The 16,792-nt window shown below is 43.2% G+C and overlaps 1 protein-coding gene across 2 annotated transcripts in view; it reads left to right on the plus strand.

The window, feature by feature from the left end:
- LOC148008905 (histone-lysine N-methyltransferase SUVR5-like) overlaps window positions 1-16,792 on the plus strand; it is a 49,221-nt gene that overhangs the window by 16,383 nt on the left and 16,046 nt on the right. Inside the window, exons 2-8 of one of the 2 annotated variants that reach the window (XM_087673923.1) lie at window positions 8,753-9,055; window positions 9,150-9,260; window positions 9,365-9,475; window positions 9,700-12,747; window positions 12,852-13,013; window positions 13,097-13,213; window positions 13,324-13,427. In XM_087673923.1, the coding sequence (XP_087530049.1) occupies window positions 8,753-9,055; window positions 9,150-9,260; window positions 9,365-9,475; window positions 9,700-12,747; window positions 12,852-13,013; window positions 13,097-13,213; window positions 13,324-13,427 (3,956 nt within the window). Of the gene's footprint in view, window positions 1-8,752; window positions 9,056-9,149; window positions 9,261-9,364; window positions 9,476-9,699; window positions 12,748-12,851; window positions 13,014-13,096; window positions 13,214-13,323; window positions 13,428-16,792 lie in introns of those variants that run through there. The other variant, XM_087673925.1, reaches the window with a different exon arrangement.

Below are 16,792 nucleotides of genomic sequence, written 5' to 3' on the forward strand. Positions count from 1 at the left end.
AGAGGAAGATCACAATAGGGACCAACTGGCCGCTGAAACGCAAGTCTACAACCAGTTGAAATATTGCAATGCTAGCAATTTGGGAGAGCTAGTAAACAAGGAAGAAGTGGTGAGACAAATAGTCAACCAGTGCAACCTTCGTAGCTATGTAGAGAATGTGGGCCAGAAGATTGACCACGACAGGTGCACGGAATTCTTGAGAACCTTCGATGCAAGGAAGAACAATGGCATGGTAATTGTTAGGAAGGAAGGCTCCCCTAAAAGGATAGAGGTTGTGCTTAGCCCAAAGATAGTGGAGAAGGTCTTAGGGTTGGCCAACACATAGGGGAAGAGACCGAAGAGGGACGTTTATAGCATGTTCAAGATGCTGAAGACAAAGGCTCACACCAATGACGGGGTCAGTCTAGCAGACATCTTTGACCTTGCTGTCCAGTTGCAGGCCAAGATGGTGCATGCCGTGTCCTCCAGTCAACTGATACAATACCCTCATGGCTAGGATTCTAGTATTGATGCTTGAAAGTATTGCAACAGGGGCTCTAGATGAAGTAAACTTGAATGTCTATGTCTGCAAGATGATTGAATCATTAGCCAAGGCATTATCATTGAGCTAGAGACTTGCAGGAGGAGAGTCACCAGTCACCACAGCCGAATCGGACTGAAAAACGTCTGCATGAAAAGCATCCTTGATAGGGTTTGGAAGGTTGTTGATGGCCATCATCCAAGAAGTCGTGGGAGAGATGGGAAGGGAAGAGGAAGTAGGGGAGACTCTAGAGAGATCTCCCATCCAAGAGTAGCACCTCTCCCCAATCCCATGAAGCCCATCAACATCTCCAAAAGCAAGAAAGGTGGGAAACAAAGAAGTGAGCAAGCCACAGAAAGAGAAGGCAGAGCGAGCCTCAAGAAAGAAGGGAAGTTTAACCTTGAGCTTAGCAGCAACAAGAGTCTAGTGAAAGGACCGTGAGTGAGCAAGGTGGGGAGGGTTCGGTCCCATTAAGCCAGGGGGAGTAGAAGAAAATCTTGCTGAAAATTCCAAGCAAGAAGAGGAAGCAGAAAGAAGAGGAGGAACACTTGCGGAAGGCAGAAGAAGAATCCCAAAGGATGGAGGAAGAATGAAGGAAGAAGCGACAAGAGTAGGAGAAAAGGCTAAGGAGAGAAGAGGAGGATCCAGAAGGAGCCTAGATAATGCGCATAGAACGAGCTCCGTAGAAGCAAAAGTGGCCAAAGGACGCATGGTAGAAGGCAAAGGGAAGGCCCCATTGGAACCTCCCTCGCCCATCATGGTCGCCATTGCTACTATCATCCAAGAAACCATGGATGCCACAGTGGACCAAAGCAAAGATGACGGCTCTGATGCAATGCCTAGTCAACATGGTGCAACATCTTGGACCAGCACCTAGTGGAGGAGCCCCCATACTAGGAACCAAGAGGCTTGCCGCTGTGGATGCTGAGTCTAAGAGACCCCAAGGAGGCCAAGGTGGAAGCCTCAACCATATCGTACCCTTGGCCATGCCAATGTCGATGTAGTACGATGAGTACGCCAAGGAACTACCAGGCTAGTTGGAAAGAATAAAAGAAGAGAGGAAGTCGGCACTGGCTGAGTTGGAAACAAAAAAGGAAACGTTCTCAGCTTCCAACTTGAAAAAACACGCCAAATACCCATCTGATAAAGACAAATAAGTGACTTGAGGAAAGAGTTGGAAGCCAGATAGGCAATAGAAGGGAAAACGGAGGAGAAAGTTGCAAAAGACCCCCATGGCGAGGAAGAAGGAGAACAGGTGATGTTGGAGGGGGACTTCTCGGTCCTCTTGCAGCAGAACGAGTAGATACAAGAGTACCTCGATTAGCTAAAGAGAATTGAAGACAAGCTCATTGAGAAGTTAGAAAGTGTTAGGACCCAAGCCCTATGCAAAGTGGAGAAAGGAGAAACAACAAAAGGAAGAGTTGCTCAAGGAATTGCATGAGGCCAAGGCACAAAGAGACAAAGTGGCAGCCAAAAAACTAATAGAGATGGAAAACCAACTTTAGGTGGCCCTCTTAAAACGAGAACGGCTGGCAGAGTAGCTGAACCACCTCAAACAACAGAAAGAGGAAATGCTCGGAATCTGGAAGGAGCAAGAGCAGACGGTCATGATGTTGTCTTAGTACCAGAATTAGGGTGTAGAGAGGATGAACGAAAAGGCCAAGGCGTGGGAGTAACAGATCGTTGGAAGCTTAGAGATCTCGCTGAATGCCTCGCCTTGGCAAAAAGCGAACGAATCATGGCGTTGGCAAGGGTAGAAGCAGTGGAGGCAGGTCTTGAGGTCCAATAGCAAGCCTTTCTGAACACAGTCTTACATGTGACCCAAGCCAAGGGTGAAGATACCATGGAAGAGCTGTGGAGAAAGCTAGAACTTACAAGATGAGCCCTAAGATTCAACCTCCATGAAAGAATAGTGAAAGAGAGCACCAGCCTAAGCTTGGAGTAACAACGATAATACTTGAAGTAGGCTGGGCTCTCGATGAAGGAGCTAGAGGAGTTAGGGGTTTGGAGAACTAGAACAACCAGCTCAACCACCCATTGCAGCTCCAACGGAACCACTAAGAGAAGAAGGTCTAGATTTCGAACAAGGCCAAGACGAATAAGAAGAATTGCAAGTGCCAAGCCCAGCATAACAGGTGCAAGTACACATGGAAGAGCAAGGTAAAGAAGTTGCCTCTGAGAGGATTGTGGAAAGAAAGCGCAGGTAGAAAGAGCAAGTAGAGCTGACACAAAGGAGACTCCAAGCAAGACTCCAAGCAAGGCCGCAACAAGTTCTTGAGATCCAGGTCCCACAAAGAGACGAATGCTACCTTGTAAACTGGGCCCAAGAAGTGGCTGTTTGGGAGTAATGGGAAAACCAAAGCCAACTCTTTGAGTTCTCCTTCCACTACCCTCATTCTTTAGATAGAGTTCTCTTTAAGGGTGGTGGAGCAGGTGATCAGGCCCGTGCAACGGTTGGGGAACAGGTGGACAGAGAAGAGAAGAAGACACCCCACAAGGTGGCTGTCATGAGGACATGTAATTTTGAAACCTCACTTAACGTGTGGATTAATTTTTAATCACATGATTAAGTAAATGTTGCACATGTGAGGTGCAATTGGGATTAGAGTAAATTTACGAGCCTGGGACCCGAGGAAATCATGGAATGTCAAAGGCAAAAGTTATTATAAGTTATGCTGCAGGGGTACTTGGTGGTATCTGGTGCCAGTTGTTGACCTAGGTCATTTATTTGGCCATAAGTGTCAGTTGTTGGCGACACTAGAGAAGTGGCGTTTAATGGTACCTAACACTAATCTAATGGTCAAAGATGGTGCAGAGACACTCGGAAATGGAAGTCAATTTAATTATTGGCCAGTCAGATTATTTTTCAAGGCACCAAAATAATTATTAGATTAGTTTTCAGTATTTAAAGATTGGAAATTAATATTTAATCATGGATAATGCTGGAAAAACCATTTGGAAAGGTTGCCACTTGTCAAATGCCCATGCAAGACTGAAAAACGACTTCAGAGATTGGAGAGAGGCATTTTTAGTGTATTCAGCCTGCTAGAGAGAGGAAGGAGAGGTTGTTGGTCTGATTTGCAGCGATTGGAGGCATAATGTAAATAGAATGGGAATAGGAAAAGAGGACCTAGGCTAAAATGGCTTGGTATGTAAAAAAGAGATGGGTGTCCAAAGGGGATTAGGGTTTTGTATAAAAGGCAAAAAGTGAACAAAGAAGCTCATTCTTGTGGGTGGCCAAAAAACTAGCTCTCTTCTTTTCTTCTGCTCCTTGTTCTTGCTTGCTTGAGCTTGAGCTTGAGTGTGTGTGTGTGTGAGGGAGTGAAAAAGTGAGTGTGTGAGGGTGAGGGACTGTGGTGGAGAAGCTCTCTATCTTTTCCTCTCTTCTTTTTCTTTTTTTTCTCTTCTCTTGTCTCGCGTGTGGCAATGGAGTGTGGAGTTTGAGGATCGAGCTTGCTTAAGCTTGCAACTTGGATTGTGGAGCTATTAGAGTGCTTGAGGGAGGAGGCAACTCTATCGAGCATGGAGGTAAGCTCACCACACTCGTAGGTATAAGAGCGTGTATGGCTATGTGAGAGGTAGCCATTGCACTTGGCTTGAAATGATTGAAACAATAAGTGCTCCATGGGTCTTGGCAGTTGAGTGAGAAGCTTCCACAATGTGGATGAAAATGATGAAACATCAAGGATAGAAGTCATTGCCATGATAGCATCAAGAGAGATGATGCATGATCCTCTGCGGGAGGGGAAGCCTCCATGCTAGTAGAAGAGCAAAACTCCAAGTAGATGGAACCATGAAAGGAATGGCGTGCATCTCCTGTCTCTAGCTCAGAAAGGACTGGTGTAAGCTTGCATGTTAGCCCTATACTAATATACAAAACCTTGCAAAAGAGATCAAAATCTACAAGTATAAATGTGAGTAGTGAGATGTTTCAAAAAATAAAACTCAAAATAAAATAAAAGAAAGCAAAGCTAAGTGCAATGCAATGAGTATATAAGTATGCAGCAGAAGTCTAAAAAGAGAAAGGCTAAGTGTGTGGCCACCATCACGTATGGCGAGGTGGGAAAATAGTTGTAGAAGGTGCAGTGGATGTCCTAGAAATGGATGTGTAAAGTGCAATAGGTGAGTTACTAGTAGACCAATTGGCCAATCCTTCAAAAGTAGTGAAGGAGATAAGTTGCCGAGGTTGTGCGCATGGCACAAATTCAGTAGCGGCTAGGGCAGATGGAGTAGATAATGCAACAGCGGGAGGTGTAGCTCCACTGGACTGGCCAGTTAGAGTGGAGGCAGTTGTATCAGTTTGTTGTGGTTTCTAGGAGGAAGACCTTGGACCTTGGTACGACACTCCTCGTCCACAAGGCTCGACCTCTGGCAGTGTATGCAAAACTTATATTTCTTAGGAATTTGCTATCAAAGGGATCATGTTTCTTTGTTTCTGTTGGAGGAAGTGGTCTCTCCCTTGTTTTGGCTTGCCTTCGCATCTTGCGAGTTCTTACCATTGTTGATTTTCCCTCCCGAAGAAGAGGCAACCAACCCTCGTCCCTCTGAATGGATGTGTGTGGAGTTCTTGTGGACTTGATCATGTAGCCTTGCGTAGTGCAAGAACTGACACTCAAACTTGTAGAAGGTTGGTAATCTTGATAGCGGGATAATTTGCTGGGTAAAATAGAAGAATTTGTCGAGCAACTTGTTCAAGAAGAACGTGACGTGATCGTCGTCTGACTTTGGGGAGCTAGTAGTAGTAAACTCAGCGAGTTACTGTTGATATTCAGCCAACTTGACTTTTAAATCATCCCCTTCCTTAATGGAAAACTCTTGAAGCTCAAAATCGAGATTGATACGTTGAGTGTGATCTAAGCCGCATAGTGGTCAATGAGATGACTCCAACACTCAGATGTGAGGTAAAAATGTTGTACTTGAGAGTGAAACTCAGGAAGCAGCCCCTGCATTAACTCAACATTGGCTCTAGCATGGCAGACTCTCCATTGATGGATGTGATGTGAGTGAGCTAATCGAGGATTTCAGTACCAACGATGAGGTCCCAAAGTCCTTGAGATTCGAGCACTTGTTGCATGAAGTGGTGAATTTTGACCCATTAAAATGAGTCTTATTTGTGAAGGCATTCTTGGCTGTTGCAAAAGGAGTGGTAGTGCTAGAAGATGGAGGTGTGTAATGGGGGTAGGGTGGATAGGGAGATGGAGAGGAGTACTCTTGGGAAGAAATTCTAGGGTGTGCACCATGCATATGAGAAGTGTGCATAGCAGATCCACATGTAGGCAAGGGCGGATTGGGTATGGGCATGGTAACCGCGTGTGGAGATTGTGTGGGGGTTTGTGTGTGTCTGGGGGTAGTGAGGGGAATGCCCATCACAGCCATCCCAGAGTGAAAGGATGGAGTAAAGTGGGGGTAGGTGGAAGATTCAGTGCTAAAGAATGGTGTTCCGCCTAATGATACACCAAGAGGTGTAGTGAATGGCGGATAGGTAGATGGTGGGATGGAGAAAGAGAAACTGCTAGGAGTGGAGATGGAAGATCCAACCCCTAGTGTGCTTTGAGCTGAAGTGGAATGTAATGCCAAATTTTGGAATGAAGATGTGAGTAGATCAAAATGTGGAGAAGATAGTGATGGGATGGGAGGGAGTTGAGAAGTGTGGTTTACTTGCTCAAATGAAATAGATGGTAGAGATATACTTGATGAAGGGTATTTGCTTCGAGAGCCTTCTCTATTTAAGTTAACATACTGAAAATCATCCAGCCCTTACACACCAAAAGGAGAAACCAAAGAGGGTTTTGGCTCATATGACTCAAAAGAGTTATATGAACTTGACATAAGGCTTGGTTGAGATAAAGGAGATGGATCGTGAGATGCACCAAATGTCGTAGTCCCTCCAAGATCAGAGAAATGGCTAGTCTCACTAGTTGGTCTAGACAGAGTAGTAGCACTCATTGGAAGAGTGTAAACCGAACTATACATGATGCATAAGTACTCCTTAAACTCTTCATTTGTAAGATGACCAAAACAAGAAGAAGAAGATGGTAAAGGTGTGTCTATCTTCTCCTTAAGACCATAATGTCTTCTCAGAGCCTCCAAGGATGGAGAAGCTTGACAGGGCATTATAGGATTTGAAGAAGAAGGTGCCCGAGACATTATGAGTCAAAATCGAGTCGTGTGTGTCTCTTGCACAAAGAATAGCCTCGACAATCACCGTAGGATACTCTTTAGAAGAGCACCGGCTTTGATACCATGTGAAGATATGCTAGGGTTTGCACTGAGAAAACACAACATGTACGACCAAGATTGAAACACAAAGACTCAGACAAAGTAAAACTCAAACCTTAAATGCAAAACGCAAAACTCAAATACAAAGACAAACATAGAGAGAAGAAACTCTAAAGTGAATGAATGCTGTAAACAAATGTAAGACTGTATAGAATGCCCAAGGGCAGAGCAATGCAATGTTGGAGAGCGACATCCACAGAAGACGGATCCCAAGTGTAGTGATCACCGGTCGAAGTGTCGGAGTGCGGGAAACACCAAATGCTGAACACTAGAGTGTCAAGGAACGGAGGCAACAATAGGAGAGGTGTTTACTAAAGTAGACGGCTTGTTGGATCGCAAAAACACTGGTATTGTAGTAGTTGCCTGGTGGGAGAGATGGCAACAGCCTATCACCTAGCACTAGATGCTGAAAACGTAGGTTGATCAGGTGCTATAATGACGTAGTAGATGGAGACCTCCAAATAGCAAGGTGATGGCTGAAAACAGGCCGCCTAGAGCTGGATAGTGATGGGCTGCAGTCAATGATGGTTGGACAGCAAATGGTAGGTGGCTGACAGCTGAAATCTGCACGATAGAGTGGGAAACCTGCACAAAGGATGAGGCTGAATGGTGGGCAGCTTGTCTATTTATAGATGTTGAAGGGTGTCCCAAAAAATTAGGGTTTTTGGGGGATTATTGAAACTCTCTTGAACTGCGCACCAAATTTGCGTTTTTCATTAATTAAGCTCGTTTTGGGGCTGTTTAAGAATGCCAATCGGCTGTAAAGCGTGTTTTAGCTCAACATCGATCACACACTTGGGTGGTGTGGGCTGGTAGTAAGATACGCTAGCCTTTGCAATGTGAACTTGGCTATTATGTTATTGATCCCGCAATTTGCGGGTAGGTCTACTCCAATTTTGAATAGGTTATGGATATTACTAGCAAGAGAACTAGGCATAGGGGACACATGTAAATAGGTGGTTAGTATGGTGAGTCATGGTAGTTGAGTGGATTGCGGGTAGGTCTACTCCAATTTTGAATAGGTTATGGATATTACTAGCAAGAGAACTAGGCACAGGGGACACATGTAAATAGGTGGTTAGTATGGTGAGTCATGGTAGTTGAGTGGATTGTGCGCCAAAGCCTCTCAGTTGCGTGTGAAGGTGGCTTTGGGGAGTTGTTGCTTGAATGCCATTGGCAAATTCTTCACCTGATTTGATATGCAGCAGCATGCACTAATAGGACCATTTTTGTTTGTCTTTGTTCTCACCCCCCTTTGTGTGCAGATTGCTAGTGGGAGGAGGAGGAAGGGGTCTATGAGACTTCTATAGAAATGGCATTCTTTGGCTTGTGGGATCTTCTTAGAGATTATTCTCCCAGATTTTGCTCCAAATTAGGGCTTTGTGCTCAGATTTGAGAGGGATAGTATATCCTGAGTACTTATCTTCAGCCCGTGAGCACCATGCTGAGCTAACGGAGGACGTAGGGCTTAGGATAGTTTTGGGTTTGCCACTTTGTGCCCACTGCCTCTATAAGTTGTGCATGTGTGTCCTACTTATAGCTATGTACAGGCAGTGGTAGTGCCAAGACATCTTAGCTGTCGTTCCTCTTGGATGAGTTTCTCTCTCTCATTACCCTCATCCTTGTGCCATTGCCCTCATAATTCGTTACTGTATGGATTCATTCATTGCCTTCAGAGCTTTCCCATCACAGGACCCACACATTTTTACACATGCCATTGTTCTTATGATTCATATCCATGTGGATGCATTTATTATCTTCAGAGCTTTCCCTTCATTACATACTTCCGGATGCACACATTTTGACACATACTTACTGCTCATTATTCCAAGTAATCTGATTAATGTTTCCATGTTCAATTCAATTATGGCAAGAGGGAGGGAGATGCTTTGGAATTTTTCATTCATTGTTTATTGATTTCTTAAGATGTTTACTTTCTTGAAATTGCTGCAGTGGCGTGGAAAGTGGCAGGCAGGTCTCCAGTGTAGCCTGGAAGACTGTCCTGCTGCAACTATCAAAGCTATGCCAACTTATGGTAAAAAGATGTATATTGTGGTATTTTTCCCAAGCAATCGTTCCTTTGCATGGACAGATTGGCAATTGGTTTGTTCCATATCAGAAACTCCAGAGCCATTGGCATTTGGCTCTCATGAGAGTGGTCAGAATTCTGTGGCTGACTTAAATGCTGCGAGACATTATATGTTGAAAAGAATCTCTACAGCTATGCTTGATATAAGTGATCGACTTCCTGTTCAGGTTTGAAAACTTTCAAACATAACTTGCTTTGCTGCTCTTTTCACGACTGGAACAATTTGATATCTTAAGAATTAGTATGCAATCACTTGTTTAGGCTGTTGTAGAGTGTGCTCGAGATGTGGGGTTCTGGAAGGAGTTTGCCAAGGAAGCAGCAAAAGCTTCCAAATATAGTGAACTTGGAACCATGCTTGTGACACTGAAAAATGTAAGCGTATTGTTACTTGAGTGCTTTAAATGTTCAGGGAAAATTCTTGACTTCTCTATGAACTTGAATGTTTTATCATTTTTAATAACTATACTTGCGTGCAGATGATTGTTTCTGATTTCCTTCATGCAACTTGGATGCAAAGTCGCTTTAATGAGTGGAAGCATCAATGTGAGACTGCTGAGAAAGCTGGCTCGATGGAGAAGCTTGTCAAGGTAGTATCTAGTGTGGTCCTTACAATTACTTAGTGATTTTAGTTTTCTTACTCATACTTTTACAAGTTGATTATTGGCCTTGTTTTAGTTCGTCAAGTCATATCTGCTGTGGATTGTGATATCTCGATGCTCAAGTGCAATATGCAGATGCAGATAGAACTCAATAAATTTTCTTTTGCACTAACAACGAGTTTGATGGGATGATACCCTGTTTATATCAATAGGAGTTAAGGAATGCAGTATTGTGGGATGAAGTAGGCAAACTCTGGGATCAACTGGAGCAAATGAATCTGGACTCTGAGTGGAAAACTTGGAAGGAATCTGGTCATTCTGACAGCTCCAAATCCCAGGCCTCAATGTTACGTACTAAATGTTCCCCTGTGAGTGTTACTGGTCGCCGGAGGACATTTGAGGCAATGGATCGTGAGTGGGATGGGACTGCAGGGTCCTTTGATGCAGGTGATTTGGACTCTGAGCAAGCTTCTAAACGTCTTAAAGGTGAGGAGCAAGACAAATTGATGGACTTATGTGATGGGAGCTCTGCTGATCAGACCAGAATTAAGCATACCAACACTCAATCTGCGGTCAAACCAAATGGCTCCCTGTCAACACAAAAGCTTCCAGCAAAACATGGGGAAGCAAGGTTTAATAGCACTATTGTCCGCTGCTCTGCATTTTCTGTAAAGAAGGGGAGGCAATGCAACAAGTATGCTAGTGGTGGGTCAACATTCTGCTTCAAGCATGAGCCGGGCAGTCACACTGATCTGCCAAAAAAGGCCAAAGTGTTAGTTTCTCATACTATTACAGATGATTCAAATACAGTAATCTGTAGTGGAACAACCATTTATGGAAGGAGGTGCACTCATAAAGCAAAAGATGGTTCTCAATTCTGTTTAAAGCACATGCTGCAAGATGCTGCTGATCCAAACAAAAGGACTGCTGTAGAAACCTCTGCATCAAGGGCCTCATTAAGTGGTGTGGATTCCAGATCACGTTTACACAGTTCAATGTCTAGCCGCAAGAGAAAACGTGATCGGATGAATGCAGGTCCATCTACTTCAAGAGATTCACGGTTATTAAAAGCTTCACTGCAGGCAAGGTCTCTTGCGAGGATGGCATCTCGAAATGTAGCATGGAAACGTTGCATTGGGTTATGTAGGGGTAGTGGTGGTCAATGCTCTCACCGTGCAAAACCAGGGTACTCACATTGTGAGAAACACTTACCAAGTCCTCGCCCAGATAAAAATTCTGCAGGAACATCCAAAACTTTGAATGGTGAAGTTGAGAAGGTTGTCATGAGATTGAAAAGGTTGGTTGATGAGTATTTGAAGGCGCGCTTGCTTAATGAAGCAGCTCAAGATGGTCAGTGCCAAACAAGCTGGCAAAAGCTCAAAGACCGCATTTTGTCAGAAGCTGCCAAGGATTTGGTGGTCTCAGAGTCACTGTATGATGTGCTAACAGCAGACATGGAAAGTTTAAAAAAGGTTTTCGATGAAAATAATGATTCAGAAGCTATGAGAGCTCTGGTTCCTTTTGTTCCTGGTCCTATAGTCAGTTCAGAAGCTACTGGGTCCTCCATCACTGGTGCAGAAACTCTTAAGTGCTCCATGGTTTCAGCAGATCCTGCTAGGTCCTTGAACACTGCAGTGGATGTTGCTGGGCCTTCTAAGCTTGTTGCAGATGCTACTGGGTCCTCTCTTGTTGGGGCAGATGCCACTGGGTCCTCTCTTGTTGTGGCAGATGCTACTGTATCACCTATTGCTTTTGGAATGAAATCAATGGAACAACCCACATCCAATCTTGAACTATTGAAACAGGTAATTTCAACAGCTAGTGCACAGATTCCAAGGTTTAAATGTAAGCTTTGTGCCCAAGAATTTGTTGAACTAGTAGTTCTAGGTCAACACTGGCGAGCTTGTCACAAAAAGGAGTCACAACAATACTTCAGAGGTTATATATGCCATCACTGCAGTCTTCCTTTCACAAATAAGAAGGGCCTTTACAGGCATCGCAATGCCCACCATCCAGGCACTGCATCTCAGTCGAAAACACCACTAATAGCTTTGTGTATTAGCTGTAGTGGACAATTTCCAACTTTTGAAGACCTCTGGCAGCACATAGTGCATTCTCATCCTGCACAGTTATGTGCTATCTGGCCCGTCATAGATCAAGGTGCAGCCACGGGGGCTCCTCCTGATCTCTTTTACCCAGGGAGTGGAGTGGATGAATCAAATAAATGCTCCCATTGTGAGCGTAGGTTTGTATCACCCTCAGAACTCCAGAGACATGTTGCTGTTTCCCATAGCACTCACCTGAGCTCTGCCATGACTTTGACTTTGGAAACCACAAAGAAACCAGTTGACAATACAAGTGAGTATAGGTACAAATGCAAAATTTGTGGTCTTCCATTTCGACTTCTGCCAGACTTGGGACGGCATCATCAAGCTCAACACAAGCCTGTCCAGGCTATGCGAATAAAGAATGCAAAGGAGGATGTATCAGGGCAGGTTCAGGAGCTAGGAATCCAGAAGGAGAGAAAAAAACTTCAGAAGCTTGATGTGCGACGGGCTCCATCTGGACAGATGAAGGAGGAAATACGCTATGGGGACCAGATTGCTACTCTTGCACTTCGAGATCCAGCTATTGCAGAGATAGAGAGTTACAGGGGACCAAAAGTTGCAGGTTTCCCAAGTAATAAAGACATTCTTGCTGCTGCAAGGATTTCCTGCTGCAAGAATAAGCTTAATATCATCTTACAGAGCAAATATTCTTCATTGCCTGATCGCTTGGCAGTAAAAGCTGCGAAGCTTTGTAGTGAAGCAAATGTTCGTATTCAGTTTCACCGTGAAGGTTATATATGCCCTAATGGGTGCAAGGAGTTGGCTTCTTCATTTGATATAAAGCCTAGCCTTGAAGTATCATCTACGAGTGGTAGTTTTGGTGGACTTCAGGTGCAAAATCCAACAAATCCTTGTAAAGAGAACTACTCAAACAAGGACATTGTTATAGATGATAACCATGTGGTGCTTACCTCTTTCTCTCGTATAGATGATAATAAACAAAGCAATAAAACCGTGCTTTGTGAGGATCTAAGCTTTGGGAAAGAAACTATTCCAATTCCATGTGTGATTGACAAAGATACCATGGGTCCATGCAGCTGTTCAACGTGTACTGATAATCAAAGCAATGACTCTGACATGCTCACACCTTGGGTCAATTTTTGCTACGTTACAAAAAGAATGCTGGATCCTTCTCTGGGGCTTGACACTGAGGTATGTTGCATTTTTCTGAAATTCGGTTTGGACTTTTTGGGCAATGATGATTGAAGAGTGCTCTGTGTTTTTTAGTTATTCATGCTTTGGCTTGATGCACGCAGAGCTCACAATTGGGGTGCAGCTGTCAAGGTGCATGCTGTTCTGCTGAGAAATGTGAACATGTATATCTGTTCGACAATGATAATACTGATGCACGGGATATTTATGGAAAGCCGATGACTGGAAGGTTCCCCTATGACAGTCATGGCTGCATTATTCTGGAGGTGAGGTCTGGATGCTTGTTGCTTGTGTTGATTGCAAGTTACTACTCATTTACACTTCTCTAAGGCCTTTATTTATTCGACAGGAAGGCTATCTAGTATACGAGTGTAATTCTAGCTGCCGTTGCCATGAGGATTGCCAGAATCGAGTATTACAGAAGGGTGTGCAAGTAAAACTGGAGGTTTATAAGACTCAACATAAGGTATATGAAGTGGTGAATGATGTTGCTGTGCTATTTTGCTGTGAGGATAGATGGGAATTCAGTAGAGCATTGGGATGCATATTGAATATGCTATTTAAAAATGATTTCAGGGTTGGGCAGTTAGAGCTGCACAGAAAATAGCTCGTGGAACTTTTGTTTGTGAGTACATAGGTGAGGTCCTTGATGATTGCGAGGCAAACAGACGTGGTGAAAGGTAATTGTTTAAAAGAAAAAGTTGTAACACTTTAGATATTTAACAAGGTTGAAATGTTTCAAAGGCCCTTTTATTTACATTATTGCAATATTAATCCTTATTGTGGAATTGTGAGGAGCTACATGAGTAAACATGTTATCGATGGTGGGACTGTTTATCAAGGGAACAAGTTTTGACCCCTTCTTGCCTCTTAAGAACGGATAAGAGCCAAGTATTGGGTAACAAGAAGCAATTCTGGACCTAGCAGTATTGGCTAACCATTACTTCCAATTGAGGGATGTGATAAGGCTCCCATTTTAGAATTTGAAGGAACATCTAGTATAAAGGATCTGGTGAATGAAAATGAATGAATGAGAATATGGATGATACAATCAGGGGTTCTTGAACCTTGGTGTCTTTGGGACCAGGCAGAGGTGTGAGAATGATGTTGGACTGTGTTGTCCTCGAGACGGATCTGGAAACAGAGCAGCAGGATTCCACAAGGATTGCGATGATGTCGGATGATGATTATGGTAGCAATGTACACAGATCTAGGAGGCTGAAAGCGCAGATGTGGCTGAGTTGATGATCATAACAGTCCTCCAAAAGGTGGCAGCATACTAGCGACTGCAGGGTGGCCTGCCAGATGGTCAAAACACACTGTAAACTGATGTTGCCTGTTGTAGAAGACCACAAATCAGTAAAATAAAGATGTTGTATGTAGATGACAGGCTAAATGGGTTTGAGAACAGTTGGGTGGCCACCGGAATGTCAAGACACAGCAGCTAGAGTGATGGAGACTAGGTTGCTTGCTGGTAGATAGTTCATCAGGCTGTTAAAGAGCTCCAGAACAGGTTGTGGACGTGTGACTGTTAGCAAATATGTCAGTTCATGGCTCAATCTGTGCATGTCAGTGGGCTAGGGCACCAGGATATTATCCTGATTATTTAGGCATTTTTCTTGGCATTTTATGATGGCCATTTTAGCATTTATTGCCGGCCAACCAGCATTAAATGCTAGCCGACCTTACATGATTTATGGCATTATTTTTGCCTATTTATTCAGGCTTCTCCTCCACATTCATCACTATGATCATTCATCGCTTGAGTGGTTCTGGTGGAGGGAGAGGAGCAGGTGCCAATGCCTTCACAGCCAATGACTCACATTGGTTATTTATTGTCTCATGTCTTGGTATATGGATTCCATTTCCCAAGTATCTCTTTGCTTTTGGGTTTCTTGTGCAGTGTTCTTTTCTTTTGTAGTATTTCTCTTTCACTTTCCTTGGTCTCTTGTGTACAACCCTACCTTCTTGTTTGCCATAGCCAGCTTGCACCTACCCTACTTGGAGCTCTCATATCTCTCTCTACAGGAAAAATCTCCCCGAGCTTCCTTTTGGAGACTTCTTACTGGACTCGTGACGCACCATCCTACCACCTTACAACTCGACATTGCGTGCTGTAGGAGCTGGCATTATAGAAATTCATCATCGCTGCCTGTTTTGCGTGTGGGTCCATTCATACGGCTTGCTCTCCCTACATGTGAAACTACCTTGCAATCATAGGGATTTTGAAGCCCACCTCATAGGCCTTCTACCCACCAAACATCTCCTGAAATGATTACCTGTACACGTTGCTGTCAATGAAAAACCAATCAGCCTGTCAAGCCTAAAACATGGCAGCCATAACCATTGACCTTCAAGCTCATAGTACACTTTATTTTCTCATTCCTCTTAGCTCACTCAAGTGTTTGTCACTCTAATCTAGTGCTCCACTCAGTTCCTAGCACTTCAAATCAGTAAGGAGGGGAGAAATCATCCAACAACATCAAGCTCAACATCAAGTTTTTCAAAGCATAGTATCCTTTGATACTCATTTTAGTGCTTCTTGGCACTTGTGTTTCTTGATACATCCAAGAACAACTCAGTTGATGGTTTTACTTCAGTTATTGCAATGACAAACATGAAGCTTTTTAATGTGGAATATCCAATTGATTAAATCCCTTATCTCATTGTAAAAGGGTAGACACTACCCGAGTATTCTCGTGGTGAGACCTCCTTCAAAATGTCTGAACTTGAGCAAATAGCCAAATTCAATGGTGAAGGCTTTCACGCCTGGAAAAAAAGACAATGTACCATCTCATCAGAAAATACCTCTGGATCTATTTGAGGATGATACATGAGATGCAGATGGCAAGAAGGAAGATGATGAAGATGGGTTCGTTGAAGAAGTCTCGCTCAAGACAAAAGAGTGGAAAAAGATTAACAACAAGGCTCTAGGTATCATTGCATGGGGACTATTTGATGATGTATTGCACCATTCTTTGGCATCAAAGATGCAAAAAAGGCATGGGATGAGCTTGACAGGATCTTTGAAACTTAAGCTAAAAACTCAAAAGTAAAATTATTCATGCAGTTCTATAAGCTAGATGTAAAAGATAGTTCTTCTATGACCATGCATATTAACAAGTTTAAGAGCCTAAAAAATCAACTTGCAACTTTAATGAAGAACATAGATGAGGATGAAGCCATAGCAGTGCTACTAGCAAATGTAAATCAAGAGCCATATGAGAACCTTGTGTTTACCCTAAGTAATGTTCCTAATCTCTCACTCAAAGACATTGAGCATTCTCTACTTGATGGAGAAAGTAAACTTCAAAATAAGGATGCAAAAGAAATCATCTCAAAGGACAACCCCTTGTACACGAAGGAAACTTATGGAGCAAAAGGACGTGGACAAGGATTCAACACCAACACCAAGGATCGGGTCACATGTCATTATTGTGGTAAGATTGGATATATGGCCAGTGAATGTTTCCACAAGAAAAAAGCACAACAGGTATAGAATGGTAACCATAAAAATCAGTTTATGAATGAAGCAGATGCTTTCGCTATTGACAACAACTCTGACAGATTGTTTTGAAGAATTTTTCATTGTATCTTTCCCATTATAGTGGATCTTGTGTTTTTCCATAGTGGAATTTGTTTCTCATAATGAATTTGCTTTGTAAAAAACCCTTGTCAAAGATGTAAAGTTTTAAGCTTTAACTTGACTAGGCTGCCTATGAGCTAGTCTCCCAGGCCATGTTATCATGTAGGGGGGGCAAAAGCTAGCAAGTGTAGAAACTCATCATTTGAGGGGGGGTGTTGAAAGATATGACAAATGATGTATGCTCTAGGAAGAGATATTCTGTATCCCATAAGCATAGTGAGGAGAGTGGAACAACCCAAAGGCTACATAAGCATGTATTTGGTTCTTATTTCAATGCAATGCTATTGTACTTTGTACTTCCAATATGTGTCCTTGTCATGTCCTACTCAAGATTGTGTTTATGAGTCCAAGCACTTAATCTTGGAACCTAATTCACTTAAGTAACAGTCATTGTCTCTT

The sequence above is a fragment of the Lygodium microphyllum genome, unplaced genomic scaffold (genome assembly GCF_053477565.2).
Source record: "Lygodium microphyllum isolate KBCC unplaced genomic scaffold, Lygodium_microphyllum_v1.1.10 scaffold_48, whole genome shotgun sequence".
NCBI classification, from domain to species: domain Eukaryota; kingdom Viridiplantae; phylum Streptophyta; class Polypodiopsida; order Schizaeales; family Lygodiaceae; genus Lygodium; species Lygodium microphyllum.